General features: G+C 35.9%; 1 protein-coding gene across 1 annotated transcript; it reads right to left on the reverse strand.

Annotated features, from left to right (window-relative positions):
- Positions 1–585: 585 nt before the first annotated feature.
- LOC141626313 (uncharacterized) lies at positions 586–2,981 on the reverse strand. Its single transcript, XM_074440198.1, has 6 exons — positions 2,598–2,981; positions 2,282–2,500; positions 2,084–2,176; positions 1,887–1,990; positions 1,362–1,794; positions 586–882 (listed from the first exon to the last, which is right to left on the reverse strand). Exons 1-5 carry the CDS (start codon positions 2,637–2,639, stop codon positions 1,533–1,535), a joined length of 720 nt encoding a protein of 239 aa, XP_074296299.1. The 5' UTR covers positions 2,640–2,981; the 3' UTR covers positions 586–882; positions 1,362–1,532.
- Between the last annotated feature and the right edge of the window lie 21,403 nt (positions 2,982–24,384).

A 24,384-nucleotide genomic window follows, 5' to 3' on the forward strand; every position in this document is an offset into this window, starting at 1 on the left:
TTCATGTCATTTTAATTCGTATCATTTCATTCCTTGTTAAAAATGAATTGCATCAAATACTTGGAAGTTACTAATGCTCTTGTGGAGATTTGATAAACGAGTTTAGCATGCACTACAAGAAAAACATCTTTGGGCAACAATATTTATCTTCGCACAAAACCGAATTTTCGTCGCCCATCCCCTTGTGCAACGAAACTGGACTCGTCACGGCTTCGTCGCCCCGGGTCGACGCCCTTTACATCATGTGCAATGACAATAATCTTTGCCGCCCTTTATCCACTTTGTGCAATAAGTACAATTCGTTGCCCATATTACTTTTAGTGCGACGAAGTCCTCTTTGTTACCCCTAATCTCAGTTTTGGCGTCGACCTGTTTCGTTGCCCTTAGAAGGTTTTACTGCTACAAATTGCCCTCGTTGCACAAAATCGGAACTATGTGCAACAATATTTTCGTTGCCCTTTTTAAATTGATTATGGAAAATAAAAATATTTGATCACCTACATCCCATCAAAACCAAAATAATAGTGCAATATGAAATTATCTTTGTGAAGAAACAATTTTTATAAAATAAATATAATATTAATAAGCCTAATAAAATATGTATACTTCTTATATATTTTTTATCCACCCAAAAGAAATTGAAAGAACCTTAAATTAAGGCTTAAGGAGTTACAAACTTTAAGCCAATGCACTACACTTCATTAAAAAAGATCACATCTACGAACTAAATTTCAACAAAATAGATCTTAATGCTTGGGTAGTAAACCAAAATATGTACTCCAAATATGTCAACACAACTTCCAGCAACGCGACTTTGCCCAAAAAGTATTTGAAAGATCCATGAAGTGTTTGCATGACACCATTACGTTTTAGCCCCTCCTCCTGTAATGTAAAACGCAAAATATTATATTTGAAGTTATTAATATTCACAGTCATACGTTTGTTTTAGACATCTACAACATGAGGTTTGATTAGTAACATGAGACCACATAATTCAAACTCCTATGTATCCACCAACAAATCCAATGATCAAACCATACTCCACAAACATTCATTAAAGTATAAGGAAGTAAGTTTAGTGATAAGGCCTTGAAATATTGTAACATATAACATAACCTAATTAAGCTTGTTTTTACAGGGCATTATGTATTAATGTATTATTGGACATTTGGTAATAATGTCCAACAATTGAATAAGGTCAATCTCTCTCTCTCTCTCTCTCTCTCTCTCTATATATATATATATATATATATATATATATATATATATATATATATATATATATATATATATATATATATATTACTTACGTAATTTTTTAATTTGAAGTAAGAAAAAAAAGACAGCAAAACACATCATACCTCATTTCATCAAACATTTTTTGCATATCATCTCTAAGCTTTTTCTCACGTTCAATTGCGTCTTGGTTCATTTTAGAGACGGATGCTTTGAGCTCCTCATTCGATGATTTCAGCTCCTCATTTGATGCTCTAAGATCATCATTGGAGGCCTTATGTGTCTCTATCTCAGTCTCACGTAATGCAGCAGCACCTTTCATTAATGACTCCTTCGCCTCCACCTTTCTTTGGCGGTCGTGCTCCAGGACCAAGTCCTCTGACATAGCCAGATTTATGATTTAAAACCTTCATATAGGCATCTTTCACATTAAGTGTATCCTCACCACACTTCTCAATTTCAGCTTCATGTAGCTTCTTCAATTCTTCAAAATGCTTCTCATCATTTGGTCCAAAACCACTTGGTCCCCAAGGATTATTTTCATCAGTGCTTTTATGCCTAATGCATGAAAGTGACAAAGTGTTAATGAGTCGCATCATTTTAATCAATGAGAGAATAATTTCGTAAAGAGGCAGTGTAAAAAAATGTACCTCTTAGTCTTCTCAAATAATTTAATATACAAAGGTTGTTGTGTATCAAGGGACTCAGATTCCCCTTCAAGATCTTGAGTTGGAATACTAGATGGCTCATTAATCTGCAAAAAAATGTACCATTCAATACATCTTTAACTTATTTGTACAGTGTCATTATAAAACCTCAATTTACACTAGAAAATTAAATCGAATACCATGTCATAGAAAATTCTTGCTGTGGACCTTGAACCATTGGCTGGTATGTCTAATTGCTTCATTTTATTGTCAGTGTTCGTCTTGCTTCTTTTCTGCAATTCAGAGGCAAGTTAATCCGATTTAATTAAATACCAAATAATCATTACAAGTTCAATTTTCAGATTAGTCTACCAAAAAACAAACTTATAATACATTACCTTTTGCTTATCACTACCCCAATATTCGAAAACCAACCAATCCCATTCATCTTTATCTAGTGTCAATGGTCTACTATCTTTTGCTTGTGCTAATGTTTTGCCTCTGAAGTGCTTTTCTTTGAGACGATATCGCCATTGTCTATATAGAGTTGAGCATTGGAAGCTCAAAGAATCAATCACAGGCTGACCATCAACTTTTTCAGGTAAGTTGTACTTTGTCTACAATATTTGAAAAACCATATTAAAAAAGGTACATAAATGAATATAAAATATGCCCGGATTCATTTGAGCCAAATTACCGATTCAACTTACTTACCATAATTTTGGAATACAGTTGGTCTTTCTTTTCCGGATTCATTTGAGCCCAATTCCTACCAACAAAAAAAATTGATTTATGCAATTAAGATGTATACATATATATGCACACTGTATTTATGTATTACTAGTTTATTCATCCATATAATTTTGTTTAAGTTTGTTTATTCTGCGCATCCGAAAAGCTGTGACCAAGCTTGTAATTCCGTCTCCTCTTTCATTTTAGAAAAGAAAAAGACTTCTGAAAGGTTGGAAAATCTGGAATTTCCGAATTGTACTTCAAAATATTTAACCCTTTGGAAAGATTTGGTGTCTCATAAAAACAACTAAATCAAGTCTTCCTCGGCTTTTCACTTGCAATTATCAAAAATTGAAAAACGATATATCCAAAACATCACTACACCATGTTCATTCGCATATCAAAATAAACAATTGCTCAATCCCATTAATAAAAGAATAACAAATTAATGAATAATAAAAGAAAGGGACAAAATTAATTGATAATAACAAATTAAGGGATATCAAATGAATGAATCAAGTAACAACTAACAAAAAAAGCGGCGTCAAAACAATACACACCCATAATCTGACAAGTAAGGGAAGCAATTAACTTAATTGACTCATCTTTACTCTTAAAAAACCGTAAAACACAAAGTTCCCCATTAAAAACAAACCTTCTTCAAACTCACAATTCACTAATAATTACTCTAACCCAGAATTTATAACAGTCATATTAAATTTGGGAACAAAGATAACAAATGTGCCTGCTTAGTTGATGCCAAGACAGAGCTTAAATTCACCGCAAATGCTCGGATTATCGTCAAAAAGTAGGATAAAAGTGAAAAATTAGGGTTTTTATTCTAAGACTGGAGGTAAATTGATTTGTCAACCCAATTTTTAGGTTTGTGGTGGGAATTAAGAGTTGGTTCTCATTTTGTTTATTTTTAGGGGAAATATTGGGGAGGGAATTTTTAGCGCCATTTATTTTCGGATAAGGACGACAAATATTCGTGTTTCATGGTCCATGGAAAGTTCAAAGGCAACGATTTTAATTTTCATCGTCCATATTGTGCTGTATAGGCGACAAATAGTGTTATTTGTTGCCCAATAAATTATTTGGGCGACGAAAATGGGTTTAGTTGCACAAAATATACTTTTTAGTGACAAAATTGACTTCGGCGCCCATATTAACAATATTGTGTGACGAGAAAATAATTTGTCGCCCAAAATAGTTTTTCTTGTAGTGATGGGAAAAGGCGATAAAAAGGGTCAACTCGGCATTTGTGAAGTATGAAGGATGACTTAAGTGTGGGGGATGCTCATTACACCCAAAGAAAGCAAGAATCAAAAATCAAATTTTGGAGCCCCGACAATCTCAAACGCAGCCTTGACGCAACCTGTGTCATATATGACGCAGCTTGTGTCGTTTAACGCAGGCCTGCGTTGATTGACGCAGCCTGCGTCTCAGACTGCATAGAGCCCCCGTCAATCCTCAAAACGCCAAAAACGCAACACCTCCTTCATAATTCCGGATTCACCTTCCCTTCATCTCCATCAAAACTCCTTCAAAAATCCCCTAACTCTCATCAAAATCCCCATAAATCATCACCTTCAATCCTCTCTCCTTGTCACAAATCCATCAATTTTGTGATTACCACCACCAAATACCTCCCATAAACACCTTTTGACAGATTTTGCCCAAAAATTTAAGAACCCTAACTTTCGAAATCCACTAATTCAAGCTTAAGGGTTGAAATTCTAGGGTCCAAGACAGGTTTTGGAGCAACTAGGAGCATTGCTTTGTGGAAATCGGGGTGGCATAACAACCAAACTCAACTTTCAATTTCATGCTCTCTTATAATCCTAAAATTTGCTTCACTTAATATCATTATAGGATTATTGTTGATCTCTTGTTGCTATATTTGTTGTTGATGGTAAAAATTTTCTGGGTGAGATAGAGGAAATCATCAAACACAAATTTTTGAGAAGTTACAAAAAGGTGCACACCAAGTGTTTGTTGATTTGCCTCATTGAGTGAAAAACTGTTTTGAGTGGTATTTGCATTGTTTTTGTCTTGCAAGAAAGTGTAGGATGGCCACAAGGATCGCAAAGTTGTTTGGTGGGAAGGGAAAGCCAAAGAAGAGGGCGGTTGAAGCATCCGATTCGGATGTTGAGGAAGTTTTTATGGGACATGAGGGAATGACCGCCGCCCAACTGAAAATTTGGAACAAATTTTTTGCCCCTAAAACACAAAACGTTGTTACAACCAAATTCTTGTGCCCAACCACATTGAAAAAGCTCGGCCTCTACGACACCACTTTTCCTTTACTTGCTAAGGTGGGGTTAGAGGCCTACCTCCATAATGATACATGGGACACAACATACCGTTCCTAACCACATTGACCGAACTTGATATGGATGAGGATGGTGAGCGTTCATATAGGTTTAGACTCCATCAAACGTGGTATGAGTGCACCCTCTCACAAGTGAGGGAGATCCTAAAGATAACCAAAAACCCCGAGCCCATCATGTCACGAAAACGAACCGCCGAGGACTTTTGGAACGCACTCACCGATAAAACCTCTATCACCAAAGATGACAAAATCTCCGCCCTAACAAACCCACCCCTCCGCATACTTGCCCGTTTTCTTATCACCCTTTTCACGGCCGTTGGAGAGCCAACCAAGGTGAGTGAAGTGGTAAAGATTTATTTGTGGACTATGCTCCCCGAGGGAGTAGGCATTCCGGATTGGACCAAATTGTTCATGGATGCATGCTTGCATCACAAATTGAAGCAATCGGGTGAAAATATTCATTGTGGTGGACTTGTGACCTTCTTTGTCCGACCTTTCCATGGGCAAATTCCCGAAATTCAAGCGGCCAATGAAGCTAGGGGAATTTGTTATTACAACGAATTCGCCCTTCAAGAATGCAATATGTTTAGAATTCTTCCTACGGTACCACTTTCGGGTCATTGACTAGGAAACAATGGTTTATCTTATCTTCGGTTTCCCCCTCTTACACCTCTTCCTAGAGGACCCACGGCTCATCACTTCTATTGCCGCCGGGATCCCGATATTGAAGAAGAGCAACGAGGAGAACCACCTAGGAGGAGTGTGGCTAGAAGAATTAAAGTAAAACAAAGAAGGGCGAGGGAAAGTTAGAGACAATAAGAAGAGAGGGAGGTCGAAAGAATGGAAGGATCTAGTCATCAACAACAGGGTATGCACTCAACTTATGTATAAGACACTCCTATGCATGAAGCCAGAGGTTCCACCACTCCCACCATGGAACCTTGGCAACATCAAATGTTCAAGTATTTTGAGGACACCCGGGGGACTTTGCAAACTATTAGTGGGCGGGTTGAGAGCTCCTATACTTGGCAACAACAATATGGGCCAAGGTTGGAGAGCTTGGAATAGTTCAAGAATGCTTTTGAGGAGCATAAGCGGTTAGGAGATGAAACCGAGTTGGCTCAAATGAGGATGCTTGAAGGGATAGCCAAACGATAAGAGGAATCTCACACTTGGCAACAACAACAAGCCAAGCAATGGCCGGAAAATCAAGCCTTGTGGAAGGTTCAAAATGAGTGGAGAGAGCAAGTGATTCACCAATTTGGGGTGCAAAATGAAAGGCACCACCAATACATTGAGGACTCATACCAAGAAGCCCAAACACAAGAAGATTCCTTCGGCCTCATCCGAGGCCTCTTTTGGCATGACCCTCCACCATAATGACCCCAACTACCAACCCACCATTAGTGAACAACAAGTTGATAAAGGCTTTGAAAGAGCAAGGAGAGTGAGAGAGGCAAGGGAGAGAAGAAGAAACCAAGGGACATATGAGCAAGGTGAAGGCTCGAGTCCCTTCAACAACTTTTCTTGAGAAGGTGATGGTACTCCTCCACATTGAGGGTAATGTGTGATCTAAGTGTGGGGGAGTGAGATGATTGTAATATATGTACATTCATGGTTTTGATGCATTTAAAAAAAAAAAAAATCCCGGCTAGGTGAAAACCCACAAGGGTGGGCACCTAAGGCAAGATTGGGAAGGTGGCTGAGGACGGAATGAAAACCCGAAAGGGCATTCCAGGCAAAAAGAAAAAACGAGTCGCGAGCCACCAAGAGAGGTAAGGAAAAGTTAAGGTGAAAACCCGAAAGGGCACCTTAAGCAAAATGAGGGATTTAAAAAAAAAAAGAAAAAAGAAAAAAAGAAAAAGAAAAAGAAAAAACTAACACAAAAAAGATGGAGGGATAAGAAGGGAGTGATAAGAAGGGTCTTGGAAGGAGGTTAGTGTTGGAGTAAGTGTCCTCCGACAATAATGCGATCACAATTGTCGATCATATTGATCACATATTTAAATCTCATTTTAAGAATACATGTGGGATGTAATATTTTTTACAGTCAACTGGTCCACACATATCGGTAATGATTGGCTGACTAGAGTTTGACATTACTGTCGTGCGACGGTGGTGATCAGTTGATCCCCTTAGGTCATACCTATAGGGAAATACTCTTAATTGATTATTTAATTAATCGTATGCCGATACGGGTTAATTAAATTGCTTAAAATTGACGGATGATTTTGTGAGTAAAGTTATCGTGTCTTATTGTAATTCGATTAAATTAGACACGTTCTAAGTAATCGAATTGTTTTATTACTTGGATAAAATTATTGTTTACGAAACAATTGGTATTGAATTAAGATTGAATGAATGATTTATTATAAATACAAGATGTTGTGATTTATAATTGATAAACCATTTTGGTACAAGTAATTATGAATTACTAGTCGATTTTGTATATGACATATTTTATGAGTATGTTGATTTTTAATATGTTAAAAATACATTACAATTTCATATGTCAAGTAACATGTCACACATGTTACAATTGACAAATGACAAAATAAAATGGACCATCCATTTTATATTGAATGTACCGAAATAATGGAGGGAGTGTAAGATATATATTGTGTTTTTATCTTGAGTGGAAAACACAATTATCATATCTAAGTAGTAGCCATGCACACCTAGCTTTTGAGAAGAGCAAAAATAAAAGGCATTGGGCATGCTACCGAAGGCCATTTTTTCGGCCACTTTAAGAGAAAAGAAAAGAGTTTTTCTTTTCAATTCATTCATTCATCATTTTACATATAACATTTTCTAGTGTAAGAAATGTATCTCTCTCTACATCTTGTGAAATCTAGAGAAATAAAACTCACATAATCTCCTCTCTTGACCAAAATTTTCAAGAGAACAAAATTATTTTTGTGTCATATTTTAATTTAAACTTATATTTTACTAGTTCACAAATATATAAGTTATTAAGAGATTAATTGGGTATATGCTTTTGGGATGGATTCTATATTTGAATCCTTGTTCTTCCATTTGGAGAGCTCAAGAACTAGTAAGGTAGGTGACCTTATTAGTGCCCAAATATCCGAAACATGCAATGTAAGGAACCGATTTCTTCTCTTAACTCTTGATGTTTGCATGCATAAGATCCACCATTTAATTTTATGACAAATTAAAATAAAACATATATGAATATGTTGAGTATATATATCTACTTTTCCTTCAATTGGTATCAGAGCGCCTTGGTTGTTTGCATGCAAATCGGTTATAGTTTTTCCGAGTTATATGATTAACATACAAAACTTGTAAATTTGTGTTATTATGATATATCATGAAATAAATTTATCCATGTTAAAGTTTCTGGTCCTAAAATGTTTTTAGGATATTTTGGTTAATTTATGGATTTTTATTGTTCATTTTATTTAATAATGGCATTAAAATGTGATTTTTATGATAAAAATGTCATTTTTGGACGAAAATTAGCTAAACTTCGAATTTTCCGGTGGTTTTTGGATATGTTTTCATATATATTATTTTTAGATGATCTGCAAATGTTTAGAATTTTATGAGTTCTTATGCTCGAAATATGGATTTTTCATGTTAAAAATCGAATTTAGATAAAAAAATAGGATAATATGAGAAATATTTCGAATATGGTCATAGAAATTTAGTATGTTGTCACATGCAATTTTACAAGATGTGTGTAAAATAATAGGCTATAATGAAGTCTTCATGCATGATTTATGGATTTTTGATGAAAAATAGCATAAATAGTGACTTAATTAGTGAAAAAATTGCTAAAACATACTTCATGACTAAGGAAAAACGTCACATGTTGCATTTTATTATCTTTTTCAGATCTAAAATTGAAAAGTTGATGAATATAATTTTTCTCATATTTTTATTGATAAATCCGATAAACCGCAACATTGTTTTTTCGATAACTTTCGAAATTTTTAACCTAAGTTTTTGATCATTATGAGTGTCATGGTAATTTTCCAGAATGTTCATGAGTTTAAATTTTAAATTTCAAATTTATTTGAATTTTTAGTGATTTATTTGAAGTTTATAGCATTTTATTGTAATTTTAAGTCCTTTTATGAACAATATTAAGAAATATGAGTTAATTATGGTCAAATAGTTAGTGAAGACTAATTTTGAGTCCTAAGAAGTTAGGGTAATTAACTTGTGCATAAATATGAATTTATGTAATTTTTGTGATTATAAAATGTTGAATCACGCAAATCCGTAAAAACCGTGTAATATACGATATTGGCTCCTTAAAGGCGATTTAGCATAAAATTGGGCATGTTCATACATATTATAATGCTGCATTTTATTTATGATTGTCATAATTTTATTTTATGTAATTTTTTGAATTATGTAATTTTACTTAGTATGGCCTTATTTTTTAATTGATATTACCCGAAATGTGTGGGAATATCGATTCGGTTGTAATTTATTGTGATCTCGTATCACCGTTTTGTAATTTAATAGATTTATTTTATTTTAATTACAAATGTATAATAGGAAATTATGTAATTTGTTATGTAATTTATTTATTTCGGAGTTTCTTGAAAACGGTGTCACTCAAGAAGGAAATACATAAAGACGGTGTTACCTCGAGATGCGTGCCTCAACCGAAGTTCAAGGGACCAATGGAGTTGGTTTCCGAATATGTAATAGTTAATTAGATTTTCTATTTTAGGAAGGCCATACTAGGATTTTATTTTTATGCTTTGCATTTTATTTATATGTTGCATGCATCGCTAAATCGCCATAACTAAAACATGCATTATCATTTTAATCGAGTTTATCGACCGTGTCAATTACAATTATCATATTTCACCGCTTTAGTTCACTTAAAACGTGATAGATAATAAATTGACATGACCTCTCGCTAAAATAATCAATTGAGACATAGCCTTACCAAAAATTAGAAACCATGAAAACCTATTTCATGAGGGAGTGCACTTGGCCATCCCGGGGTACAAACCCTTTACGTAGGGGAAGTGGGTGATAAATGACTATCCACCGAATTCGTGTTGATGAGGGTTTCATCGGCTATCCCGTGCCCAAGTTGATGTGGATTTGGATCATGGACACATTTATTCGAAATTTGGATTGAGCTCAACGGAAGTATTCGCGACCGTAGCCGCATGTGTTCCGGGCTATAGATAAATTTTAGAGTAATTTTATCGACCGAGAGTTCTAAAAGTAGAATCGATTAAAGAGTTAATCCATCGAGTTATATTGATAAGGGTTTCATCGGCTATCCCGTGCCCAAGTTAATATGAATTTGGATCTCGGAATCATTTATCATAGTTGGGTAGAGGTCACTATGTAAATGCTTTACTTGTTATTTACAAGTATTAATAAAACGATAAATGTTAAGTTTTCCTCTATTCAGTTATCATATTGTTCTATTTCTTTACCACAATTCATATACGATATCATTTCGATTCAAAACTCCATTAAAATATCGTAACTAAAGACAAAATTTGAATTTTCTTCTAGAGACCTCGAATTAACCATTGCTAAGGATCTCTTGGAAATAGTATAGATTAAAGTTATTCATTATCAAACAGGTTTTTGATTCTAGACTAACACATCTACTTACAATGGATTGTTTTTCCAAGTACTTAAATGAATTAAGTACCTTGAAGCGATAAATTGTTTTGGTAATTAATTTTTTCAAGAATTCGTAATTGACCAAAATAACGCAACCACTTCAATGAAAGTTTTAAGACTAAAACGAACAAATGAAGAGTGATCTTCATGAATTCAATTTTGCTTCTCAAAGCAAAGACTCATTGAAATAAGTGGGAGCATTCTCTTAAACCGTTAAGATGAGGACGAGGGTCAAGAAGTAAAGATTATAATGGAATTGATACAAGGTAATGTTAAAAGTAAAGTTGTTGAGAATAGCGATACTAAACCTATCAATCCCGACCGATAAAGTTTCCACTGTCTTAAATGTTGGACACAAGAAAGGAAACTACCCCAAGTTGTTAAAGAATAAGCAAGTTAGTTGTGGGACATCTAATAAGACTTAGTTCTTTATTTATTTGATTGAAATAAATTTTGCAAGTACCACTTCGTCAATATTAGAAACCAGTGGAGGTTTTCATCATTGTACTTGATACATAGGATGATTAGAATATGACGACTAGCAACAATGAAGTCGAGAGATAGAGTCATTGTGTACTAAATCTAGTTTTTGGGTTTGGAGTTGTACTTAATTGTGACTATTAAGTACATAAACTCTAAATAAGAATACAACTTGTTAAGATACAAAAGAGGTTTCACTTTTGTGACCCTATACACCATAATTTGATGTATGGCTAGCCCATTATCAAGGTGATTATATTCTAAACCAAACTAGAATAATATATCATGAAGATGATGCAAGACTCAAATTGGTAACCCAAGATCAAACCTAAGATTCTGGAATGATTAACGCAAAGAGTTATCGAATACTCTTGAAACCATTAGATTGTTATTGGTGTATGCGTATCTTGTATTCAAAGCAAGATATCTCGTGCCTTTTGGTTGAAAAGGAGATCGAGGTTGTAAATCATTGATCCAAAATAGGTTGATCATTTTCTTTTACCAACGATTTAGGTTGACACTAATGTGTTCACTTAATAAGGTAAATAGATAAATCTTTGAAGAAGTTCAAAAGTTCAAACAAGCACGATTTAGTCGTGATGGGATTATCAAAGTGAAGACTTTGATATAAGCCAAAGGAAATGTGGTATAGTATCACAAGTTAATCTCTCCTAGCACGCATTATGGAATAATGTGTGGTTGGATACAGAATTCAAACGCTAATCAATATAGTTTGGACTTCAATCAAGTCACTTTGAATTACTTGATCCTTTTGGGGATTTTATCATTTTGTCTATATATTTTTCCACTAAATCTAAAACAAATCATATGAGATATGAAATGGTAGGTTACCATATTTGTAAGTTTTCACAAGAAACAAATGCTCATTTTTCCCTTTCAATTATCACGAGTACGACGGGTTTGCGGCTCGTGAAGCTGTCTTACTAAAATACAAGTTTATTTCTAGAAGAGAGAGTGGGAGAAATTATTCAAGAGCCACAAAGAATGCCACAAAGAATGTTATGTCGCAAGAAACTGGTCTTTCTTGGCTACATGAGACGTTTTGTGTAAGACATTGTTTCTTCAAAACTTAGGAGGTTAAATTCGTCACTTGTTAAAAATGATGAATTCATGCTACTTTTAAGAAAGTAAAGAGCTTATAACTTACAAAAGAAATTATTTGATTCAAGTTGATTGCTTCTAGAAAGTAATGAACATATGACTTACACTTAGAAAGTAATGAACATATGACTTACATAAGAGTGTTTAAGTCACAACTCAATACAAGGCTTAGAGCCATGAAAATCCGAAACAAAAGGGCTTGATTAGTGACAAAGGGTTTTGCACTAATAAAGAGAGATTTCAAAGCAAGATTGGTTGCAAAGGGTTTTGCACTAATTGAAATGCTTAAGTCCATTTGGATCTTCTTAGGGATTGTGTTTCATTATGAGGATACGCATACAGCATGTTAATTTAAAACCCACTTCTTCAAAAGAAGGAATGTATTCAATACATGTCATGAGTTTTATAGATTCTTGCAATCCTAAGATAATGTGCAACTTAAGAGATGGTCTTAAGTAGGACATCAATGAGTTAGAATCAATGTTTTAATCATGTTTTAAAACTTTTCTCGATAAGTCAAGAAGTTGTGTTTATACATGGAGTTTAGTGGGAGTTACGGAAATTTTTATTAGTCTTATATGTGGATGACATATTGATCATTGCGAACGATTTAAGACTTTTGGAGTATTATAATACATCTTTAATATCCGGATTTATGTAGGTAAATCCACATGATATTAGCGTCAATAAGAAGTCTTACGTTGATAAGATTCATGACTAGTTCAATTAAATTGAACATATTTGATTGATTCCATTTGCTTCCGCTGCCGGATCAATTAAATGAGTAATGATGTATAACACTTCATATACTTTGAGTATGATGAATTGTTTTTCAAAATCGAATTTAAGTAATCTTTACCAAGTAAGCCATAAAGATTACCCTTAAGTGCTTGCAGAAGCATTAAGGAAGTAAATTAAAGTGTTTATGATGCAATTTTGTGTAAGGGTGTTACACAAGTGACAATTGACAATTGAGATTGCGCATGGTTTCCGACAAAACCATAATCAAAACACATTAAGATGGTTAAGATACCATTGTGGCTATGTTATTTAAGAAATAGATTTTCTAGAATCATTCTAGGCAATAAAGAACAATGAGAGATATTTAGAACGGAAATTGAGTACACTTGCAATCATGAGATGTGCAAGAGAATGAGTCCCGCACACTGTGAAAATAGTGGGAGCTATTCTTAGGCTAAAGGGCCTATGTCTTGATTGGATCTCGACACGTACTCAGAAAGTTTTGTAATGCAAATGTATACATTACAAAGGAAAACGAGTATGTAGTAAGGTTGAGTAAGGTACAAGAAGTTGATAAAACCTACTAACCAAAGCCTTTTCATAGGCTAAACAAGATGAGTCATGTCATTTCAATTGAATTGAAATGAACAACTACATACAAGATCAAATTAGATTATAGAACATGAAATAGTAATCAGGCATTGACTATTCATATGTGATAATCGCATTTGTCGTTCGAGTTTTACTTTAAAACTCTTTTATTATACTTTGTTACATCCAAACGGGTTGTAGAGACAACGTTGAACCCCGTTAAAGTGAACCCGGATTAACATAGTATTCGCCCATAGTCACTTGTATGAGGTGACGTCTCGAAGTGACTAGAGTGTGATGCGATTGATGGCAAGTTCAAGTGCCATAGAGTCATGTGAGATGACTAGTCGATCACATAGGCAGACTGTTAGGAACACTTTGTCGGGCCTTATGACCGCTTATAGAGTTCTGGCAAATTTATATAGCCTGGTCGTGGCAAGAGCTACTATAGTATTCAAATGAGTCGATTCTTTTGACTAAAGACTATTCGCCTAAAATGGCACAGTTTCAGATTAACTTTGATTTGTGTTACTACGACCTTCGTAAATGGGGTCAAATGGGCATATTTTGGGTTATGATGGCTGTGGCTAGTCGAAGGGAATAAGTGCGATAAGAATTGTCCACCCATTTGTCAGGGTTAAAACAATATTTCAGGGCCACTCGAGGAGTAATGAACTGGAAATGCTTGGCCACGCTCGGAAGGTATCCATGGTGGATAATTCCGGTCAATCAGTTATTCTCCAGATCGAGGAAACCACTCTCGATATGATCACTTGCAAGTACGACCTGAAAGACACCTTGCATTGAGTGGGAGATAGTAATAGGACAAGAGAATTGGTGACGCACACTTGTCGAGGACAAGTAGGAGATTGTTGGAGTAAGTGTCCTCCGACAATAATGCGATCACAATTGTCGATCATATTGATCACATATTTAAATCTCATTTTAAGAATACATGTGGGATGTAATATTTTTACAGTCATCTGGTCCACACATATCGGTAATGATTGGCTGACTAGAGTTTGACATTATCACGTCGTGCGCGACGGTGGTGATCAGTTGATCCCCTTAGGTCATACCTATAGGGAAATACTCTTAATTGATTATTTAATTAATCGTATGCCGATACGGGTTAATTAAATTGCTTAAAATTGACGGATGATTTTGTGAGTAAAGTTAACGTGTCTTATTGCAATTCGATTAAATTAGACACGGTCTAAGTAATCGAATTGTTTTATTACTTGGATAAAATTATTGTTTACGAAACAATTGGTATTAAATTAAGATTGAATGAATGATTTATTATAAATACAAGATTTTGTGATTTATAATTGATAAACCATTTTTGTACAAGTAATTATGAATTACTAGTCGATTTTGTATATGACATATTTTATGAGTATGTTGATTTTTAATATGTTAAAAATACATTACAATTTCATATGTCAAGTAACATGTCACACATGTTACAATTGACAAATGACAAAATAAAATGGACCATCCATTTTATATTGAATGTACCGAAATAATGGAGGGAGTGTAAGATATATATTGTGTTTTTATCTTGAGTGGAAAACACAATTATCATATCTAAGTAGTAGCCATGCACACCTAGCTTTTGAGAAGAGCAAAAATAAAAGGCATTGGGCATGCTACCCAAGGCCATTTTTTCGGCCACTTTAAGAGAAAAGAAAAGAGTTTTTCTTTTCAATTCATTCATTCATCATTTTACATATAACATTTTCTAGTGTAAGAAATGTATCTCTCTCTACATCTTGTGAAATCTAGAGAAATAAAACTCACATAATCTCCTCTCTTGACCGAAATTTTCAAGAGAACAAAATTATTTTTGTGTCATATTTTAATTTAAAGTTATATTTTACTAGTACATAAATATATAAGTTATTAAGAGATTCCTTGGGTATATGCTTTTAGGAGGGATTCTATATTTGAATCCTTGTTCTTCCATTTGGAGAGCTCAAGAACTAGTAAGGTAGGTGACCTTACTAGTGCCCAAACATCCGAAACATGCAATGTAAGGAACCGATTTCTTCTCTTAACTATTGATGTTTGCATGCATAAGATCCACCATTTAATTTTATGACAAATTAAAATAAAACATATATGAATATGTTGAGTATATAAATCTACTTTTCCTTCAGTTAGGTCTAGGATTTAATTTCTTTTGAGTCACAAAAACTTGCCCCAAATTGGTGGATTTTTGATTTGGCTATTTCGATTGTTGATGCATGAAGGAGTTTTGGCCAACTAAGTAGCACAATGTTCATTAAATGGAGTGATAATGGGGTATTATAAGTGGTGATGAGTGGAGTGTGTTAGGAGGATTGAGAGGTCACTTTGGTATTGCATTGGGATAAGGCAAGAGTGACCAATACTACCATTTGGTTCACCACAGATATACCAAAACCCAAGTGTTGGTTTAACGATATAAATATTTAATAAATGAAATAACTAATCCTACTTATTTATATGACAATGAAAAGGTAATAACCAACATACCAACAAGATATGAAAACTAATGAAAAGGTACTCGGAACACGTCGTGGTGCAGGGCCGAGTGCGACTCGAGTCCCCCCGCCGGACATCGTGTCTCACCACATGAGTCCCTCCGTAACCCAAGTACTAAATGTGCACATCCCCTTGGAGTGGGAAGCTCCAAGGGTGACTTGAGCGGAAGACGGTTTCCCAACCGCCTTTCGTCTCTTAAATCGTAACCTATAATCCTCCAATAATCTCCATTATCAACCAAACCATGAACAAACCAAAAAAGTCCAACCAACACAACTATCCAACCATATTAACAATACAAGTATAATCATGCTCAATTCTTCACTAATTCATTTCTTCTCATTTAGTTGCTCTTTAACATGTTATAATGCAATGTAATCATCCTTGTGACAATTCACAATACTTACCTTCACATAATTACCATAAAGTCATCTTATGTAATAAACCCCAATCATCAAAACATGTCATAATGCAACTATCATGAGACAAATATAATTAATGATAATAAATGCACAATTAAACACCCATATCATTATAGCTAAGTAGGGAAAACCCTACCTCAAGCTTATCTTCACAAATCCAATAGCTACTCATTAGAAGTGCTCCTCAATGAAGCTCCCTACACATATTAATTACTACAATCATTACTATAAACTATTATAATAAATATGCTAATTAAACTCTTTAATTACTCCTCTTAATTCTCATAACCTAATTACTTATGGGGTAGTGTACTAGGATAATTAAGATTACTAAGACAAGATTAGAGGAAGTGGAGTATAAATCGACTTACAAATAAGATGGATGAACGAGGAGGCAAGGATTCTTCACTTGGATGCTACGGTTTTTGAGAGGATTTGTTGGTGGATATTCTAGAGAGATGTTGGGGAAATTTAGAGAATGGTGGGAATAGTTTTTGGGAAGGGTTTTGTGTGGAAAATATGATGAGATAAGCCATGAAAGCGACATCTCACCAAACAAACTTCCCGTATAAGTCGCACTCGGCAAGACTCGGTTGAGTGGTCAGTCCACTCGATCGAGTGGGAGCTCCACTCGGTCGAGTGGATGGTCACTCAGTCGAGTGACCACTTTTCCAGACTTCCAGCCTACTGTCAAAGGGTACTCAGTCCTCAACTCGGTCGAGTGGGGCTCCACTCGGCCAAGTGGATCGTCTACTCGGTCAAGTCTAAGTCTTTATAAATACGAGGTATTAAAATCTCCCCCCTAAAAAATACTTCGTCTCCGAAGTTCATACCCGACACTATAAAATCCAAAACTCTATATCCCATGAAATTCTCAAGGTGAAGGGCGGTGAGTCGGGTATCATGAAACTAATGCGCTATGACCAACTAAAACTATTAGGCTAAGTAAAATAATTAAGAAACTCCTGCTACTTGTACTTGCGTAATACGCCCTACCCCTTTAGAAACATGGTTACGACCTCGTAACCAGCTCATATCTGCTCGAAAAGCTGAGCGTATCGCTCTTTCATGTTTTCCTAGGCCTCCCTAAGAGCCTCTTCTACAAGATGGTTTGACCATAAAACCTTTACCAAGGCTGTTTCGCCATGTCTTGTCTTACTAACCTTTCGGTCTAGGATTTCCTTAGGTATTTCCACATATGTTAGGGCATCATCTAGCTCGATCAGCTCCGCCTCGAGTACATGAGAAGGGTCAATTATGTATTTACGCAATTGAGACACGTGAAAGACATTGTGAACTCGGTCCAAGGTCGGGGGGAGTTCTAAACGGTAGGCCACTTCCCCGACTCTATCCAATATCTCATAGGGACCAATAAACTTTTGGCTCAACTTGCCTCTCTTTCAAAATCTCATTACCCCTCTCATGGGTGAGACTTTGAGTAGCACTTTATTCTCTACCGCAAATTCGATGTCGCTCCACCTCAAATCGGCATAGCTCTTTTGGCTATCTTGTGCCACTCTCATCTTCTCTCGGATTACATGGACTTGCTCAATCATATCTTGAATCATTTTAGGCCTCAATAGTACTGCTTCGGTGCTATCGTCCCAACATATCGGGCTTCGATATTTTCTCCCATATAAAGTTTCAAATGGTGCCATGTCAATGCTAGCATGGTAGCTATTGTTGTAGGAGAACTCAATCAAATATAGCCTTTCTTCCCAAGAGCCTCCTAATTCCAAGACACAAGATCACTTGCAAGTACGACCTGAAAGACACCTTGCATTGAGTGGGAGATAGTAATAGGACAAGAGAATTGGTGACGCACACTTGTCGAGGACAAGTAGGAGATTGTTGGAGTAAGTGTCCTCCGACAATAATGCGATCACAATTGTCGATCATATTGATCACATATTTAAATCTCATTTTAAGAATACATGTGGGATGTAATATTTTTACAGTCAACTGGTCCACACATATCGGTAATGATTGGCTGACTAGAGTTTGACATTACTGTCGTGCGACGGTGGTGATCAGTTGATCCCCTTAGGTCATACCTATAGGGAAATACTCTTAATTGATTATTTAATTAATCGTATGCCGATACGGGTTAATTAAATTGCTTAAAATTGACGGATGATTTTGTGAGTAAAGTTAACGTGTCTTATTGCAATTCGATTAAATTAGACACGGTCTAAGTAATCGAATTGTTTTATTACTTGGATAAAATTATTGTTTACGAAACAATTGGTATTAAATTAAGATTGAATGAATGATTTATTATAAATACAAGATGTTGTGATTTATAATTGATAAACCATTTTTGTACAAGTAATTATGAATTACTAGTCGATTTTGTATATGACATATTTTATGAGTATGTTGATTTTTAATATGTTAAAAATACATTACAATTTCATATGTCAAGTAACATGTCACACATGTTACAATTGACAAATGACAAAATAAAATGGACCATCCATTTTATATTGAATGTACCGAAATAATGGAGGGAGTGTAAGATATATATTGTGTTTTTATCTTGAGTGGAAAACACAATTATCATATCTAAGTAGTAGCCATGCACACCTAGCTTTTGAGAAGAGCAAAAATAAAAGGCATTGGGCATGCTACCCAAGGCCATTTTTTCGGCCACTTTAAGAGAAAAGAAAAGAGTTTTTCTTTTCAATTCATTCATTCATCATTTTACATATAACATTTTCTAGTGTAAGAAATGTATCTCTCTCTACATCTTGTGAAATCTAGAGAAATAAAACTCACATAATCTCCTCTCTTGACCGAAATTTTCAAGAGAACAAAATTATTTTTGTGTCATATTTTAATTTAAAGTTATATTTTACTAGTACATAAATATATAAGTTATTAAGAGATTCCTTGGGTATATGCTTTTAGGAGGGATTCTATATTTGAATCCTTGTTCTTCCATTTGGAGAGCTCAAGAACTAGTAAGGTAGGTGACCTTACTAGTGCCCAAACATCCGAAACATGCAATGTAAGGAACAGATTTCTTCTCTTAACTATTGATGTTTGCATGCATAAGATCCACCATTTAATTTTATGACAAATTAAAATAAAACATATATGAATATGTTGAGTATATAAATCTACTTTTCCTTCAGTTAGGTCTAGGATTTAATTTCTTTTGAGTCACAAAAACTTGCCCCAAATTGGTGGATTTTTGATTTGGCTATTTCAGTTGTTGATGCATGAAGGAGTTTTGGCCAACTAAGTAGCACAATGTTCATTAAATGGAGTGATAATGGGGTATTATAAGTGGTGATGAGTGGAGTGTGTTAGGAGGATTGAGAGGTCACTCTGGTATTGCATTGGGATAAGGCAAGAGTGACCAATACTACCATTTGGTTCACCACAGATATACCAAAACCCAAGTGTTGGTTTAACGATATAAATATTTAATAAATGAAATAACTAATCCTACTTATTTATATGACAATGAAAAGGTAATAACCAACATACCAACAAGATATGAAAACTAATGAAAAGGTACTCGGAACACGTCTGTGGTACCGGGCCTGAGTGCGACTCGAGTCCCCTGCCAGACATCGTGTCTCACCACATGAGTCCCTCCGTAACCCAAGTACTAAATGTGCACATCCCCCTTGGAGTGGGAAGCTCCAAGGGTGACTTGAGCGGAAGACGGTTTCCCAACCGCCTTTCGTCTCTTAAATCGTAACCTATAATCCTCCAATAATCTCCATTATCAACCAAACCATGAACAAACCAAAAAAGTCCAACCAACACAACTATCCAACCATATTAACAATACAAGTATAATCATGCTCAATTCTTCACTAATTCATTTCTTCTCATTTAGTTGCTCTTTAACATGTTATAATGCAATGTAATCATCCTTGTGACAATTCACAATACTTACCTTCACATAATTACCATAAAGTCATCTTATGTAATAAACCCCAATCATCAAAACATGTCATAATGCAACTATCATGAGACAAATATAATTAATGATAATAAATGCACAATTAAACACCCATATCATTATAGCTAAGTAGGGAAAACCCTACCTCAAGCTTATCTTCACAAATCCAATAGCTACTCATTAGAAGTGCTCCTCAATGAAGCTCCCTACACATATTAATTACTACAATCATTACTATAAACTATTATAATAAATATGCTAATTAAACTCTTTAATTACTCCTCTTAATTCTCATAACCTAATTACTTATGGGGTAGTGTACTAGGATAATTAAGATTACTAAGACAAGATTAGAGGAAGTGGAGTATAAATCGACTTACAAATAAGATGGATGAACGAGGAGGCAAGGATTCTTCACTTGGATGCTACGGTTTTTGAGAGGATTTGTTGGTGGATATTCTAGAGAGATGTTGGGGAAATTTAGAGAATGGTGGGAATAGTTTTTGGGAAGGGTTTTGTGTGGAAAATATGATGAGATAAGCCATGAAAGCGACATCTCACCAAACAAACTTCCCGTATAAGCTGCACTCGGCCGGCACTCGGTTGAGTGGTCAGTCCACTCGATCGAGTGGGAGCTCCACTCGGTCGAGTGGATGGTCACTCAGTCGAGTGACCACTTTTCCAGACTTCCAGCCTACTGTCAAAGGGTACTCAGTCCTCAACTCGGTCGAGTGGGGCTCCACTCGGCCAAGTGGATCGTCTACTCGGTCAAGTCTAAGTCTTTATAAATACGAGGTATTAAAATCTCCCCCCCCCCCCCTAAAAAATACTTCGTCTCCGAAGTTCATACCCGACACTATAAAATCCAAAACTCTATATCCCATGAAATTCTCAAGGTGAAGGGCGGTGAGTCGGGTATCATGAAACTAATGCGCTATGACCAACTAAAACTATTAGGCTAAGTAAAATAATTAAGAAACTCCTGCTACTTGTACTTGCGTGCGTACGCCCTACCCCTTTAGAAACATGGTTACGACCTCGTAACCAGCTCATATCTGCTCGAAAAGCTGAGCGTATCGCTCTTTCATGTTTTCCTAGGCCTCCCTAAGAGCCTCTTCTACAAGATGGTTTGACCATAAAACCTTTACCAAGGCTGTTTCGCCATGTCTTGTCTTACTAACCTTTCGGTCTAGGATTTCCTTAGGTATTTCCACATATGTTAGGGCATCATCTAGCTCGATCAGCTCCGCCTCGAGTACATGAGAAGGGTCAATTATGTATTTACGCAATTGAGACACGTGAAAGACATTGTGAACTCGGTCCAAGGTCGGGGGGAGTTCTAAACGGTAGGCCACTTCCCCGACTCTATCCAATATCTCATAGGGACCAATAAACTTTTGGCTCAACTTGCCTCTCTTTCAAAATCTCATTACCCCTCTCATGGGTGAGACTTTGAGTAGCACTTTATTCTCTACCGCAAATTCGATGTCGCTCCACCTCAAATCGGCATAGCTCTTTTGGCTATCTTGTGCCACTCTCATCTTCTCTCGGATTACATGGACTTGCTCAATCATATCTTGAATCATTTTAGGCCTCAATAGTACTGCTTCGGTGCTATCGTCCCAACATATCGGGCTTCGATATTTTCTCCCATATAAAGTTTCAAATGGTGCCATGTCAATGCTAGCATGGTAGCTATTGTTGTAGGAGAACTCAATCAAATATAGCCTTTCTTCCCAAGAGCCTCCTAATTCCAAGACACAAGATCTCAACATATCTTCCAATGTTTGGTTGCTCCTCTCCGTTTGTCAATCCGTCGCCGGGTGGAAGGCCGTACTCATCTTTAATTGAGTACGCAAGGAGCTTTGAAGTTCTTGCCAAAATCTTGAAATAAATCGCGAATATCGGTCCGACACAATGTCCTTTGGAAATCCATAAAATTTGACCACATATTTGCAATAGGCATTTGCCAACTCTACTTTGCTCCAAGTGTCCTTCATTGCGATGATATAAGCAGACTTGGTCAGCCTAACTACAATAACCCAAATCATGTTGTTCCTCTTTTGAGTTCTTGGTAGTCCAACTGTGAAATCCATAGATATCGACTCTCACTTCCATTCCGGCACATCTAAAGGTTTCACTTTCCCTTGTGGTCTCTTGTGTTCCCCCTTCACTGTTTGGCAAGTCAAGCATCTTGCCACAAATTCCGCCACTTCCTTCTTCACGTTGGACCACCAAAAGGTCTTCTTAAGATCCTTGTACAACTTATCGCCACCCGGGTGCACCGAATAAGGCGTGTTATGAGCTTCATTCATTATCTTCTTCTTAAGCTCATCATCACTTGGTATGCACCATCTCCCCTTGAATCTAAGGCTTCCACCCTTATGCAACTCAAATCTTGAGGGCTCTGTCCTTTATAGTACTCCTTTCCACTCTTCAATCTTCGCATCACTTGCTTGCCTTCCCCGGATTTCATCATACAACTCGGGCTCCAAGGTCAAATCTCCCATGGCTTCCCCCTTCCGTATCACATGGATACCCATTTTCCTCACTTCTTTCTTCAACCTTAGCATGGACAAGGCGGTACACAAGGAGTGCATCGACTTCCTACTCAAGGCATCGGCCACCACATTAGCTTTCCCTTTATGATATATTATCTCCATATCATAGTCCCCAATAAGTTTAATCCATCTCCTTTGTCTCATGTTCAACTCCTTTGAGTGTAGAAATACTTCAAGCTTTTATGGTCGGAAAATACTTTAAAGGTTTCTCCATACAAGTAGTTCCTCCAAAATTTCAAGGCAAAGACAATGGCTCCCAATTCTAGGTCGTGGGTTGGGTAGTTCCCTTCATAGGTCTCCAATTTCCATGAGGCATAGGCAATGACTCTACCATTTTGCATAAGTACGCATCTGATACCGTCGTTTTGTATCAAAATTAAATTTATAATTCCAAACTAAAACTATAGCTAGTGATAGTAAGGGTCGAACCACAGCGAGACAAGGTTGATTTTGTTTGCTAATTTTCAGTCTATGAAGGTAACAATTAATTGAGGGGTTTTGAGATTGGTTGACTAAATTGACTAAATACTAAAATGAAATTTCTCAACAAGATAAAAAAAGGGATCGGGAAATTCGGTTCACCACGGCAATGGTCAGGACAATAAGGTAAATAAATCCTATAATACGGTCTCAGGGGTATAAGCAAGCCTTTCGATCTATGCTCAAATTAACCTTGCGGTCTTCTAATTCCCCGAAATTTCTCAAAGCTTTCACTCAAGAGAAATTCCAATCTAATGATAGTTCTAATTACTAATCTTTCAATCTAGCAAAAAGACATATCAACAGACGACAAAACCGAAACGGAGGAATTCGTGCTAATAAACAATCCTAATCTATGCCATGGTTCACCTCATTCCCAATCAAAACAATTAGCTACGCATGACTAAAACTAAAACAATTTCTAAATTGATAACAAAGAACAAGATCGACATGATTGAATTTAAATAAAAGACAAAGGACAAGAGATGAATTTCTGGAATTAAATTGATAAAACAAGAATTGAAATAACAAGAATTAAAAGAAGAAAGGTATTGCATAAAAACTTACTGATTGAATTCAAGAACAAAGTATCGAAATCGAGGGTTACCGTCTGCAAAGCTAGATCTAAAAACTCAGTTCTTCAATAATGAAAAGCATAACCTAAAAGTTGCTGCGTTCTACTGATAAAAAGAATGCCAAAAGTTAATTACAAGTTGGGCTTTTAAAAGTCTAACACGAAGAAAATAATTCTCAGCTCGAAGACTGGTCGATCGACCGGTCAGCATGGTCGATCGACTGGTAAATGCAGAACAGTAGCGTCTGATGAGCTTCAGTGGTCGATCAACTTTACAGCATAGTCGATCGACTGATGGTGCTGTGCAGAAACACTTATTTTCTTCAAAAACAGCTCCTCACTCCAATGCACGCATCCCGAGGTGAGTGAGTACGACTCTCC

The sequence above is a fragment of the Silene latifolia genome, chromosome Y (genome assembly GCF_048544455.1).
Source record: "Silene latifolia isolate original U9 population chromosome Y, ASM4854445v1, whole genome shotgun sequence".
NCBI lineage: Eukaryota > Viridiplantae > Streptophyta > Magnoliopsida > Caryophyllales > Caryophyllaceae > Silene > Silene latifolia.

Coding starts and splice junctions, on each gene's coding strand:
- LOC141626313 (XM_074440198.1), bottom strand. CDS start 2,639: ATGAATCCGGAAAAGAAAGACCAACTGTATTCCAAAATTATG. Junction 2,177..2,281: donor GGGGTAGTGATAAGCAAAAG/GTAATGTATTAT, acceptor TCTGAATTGCAG/AAAAGAAGCAAGACGAACAC. Junction 1,991..2,083: donor CAAGAATTTTCTATGACATG/GTATTCGATTTA, acceptor ATTTTTTTGCAG/ATTAATGAGCCATCTAGTAT.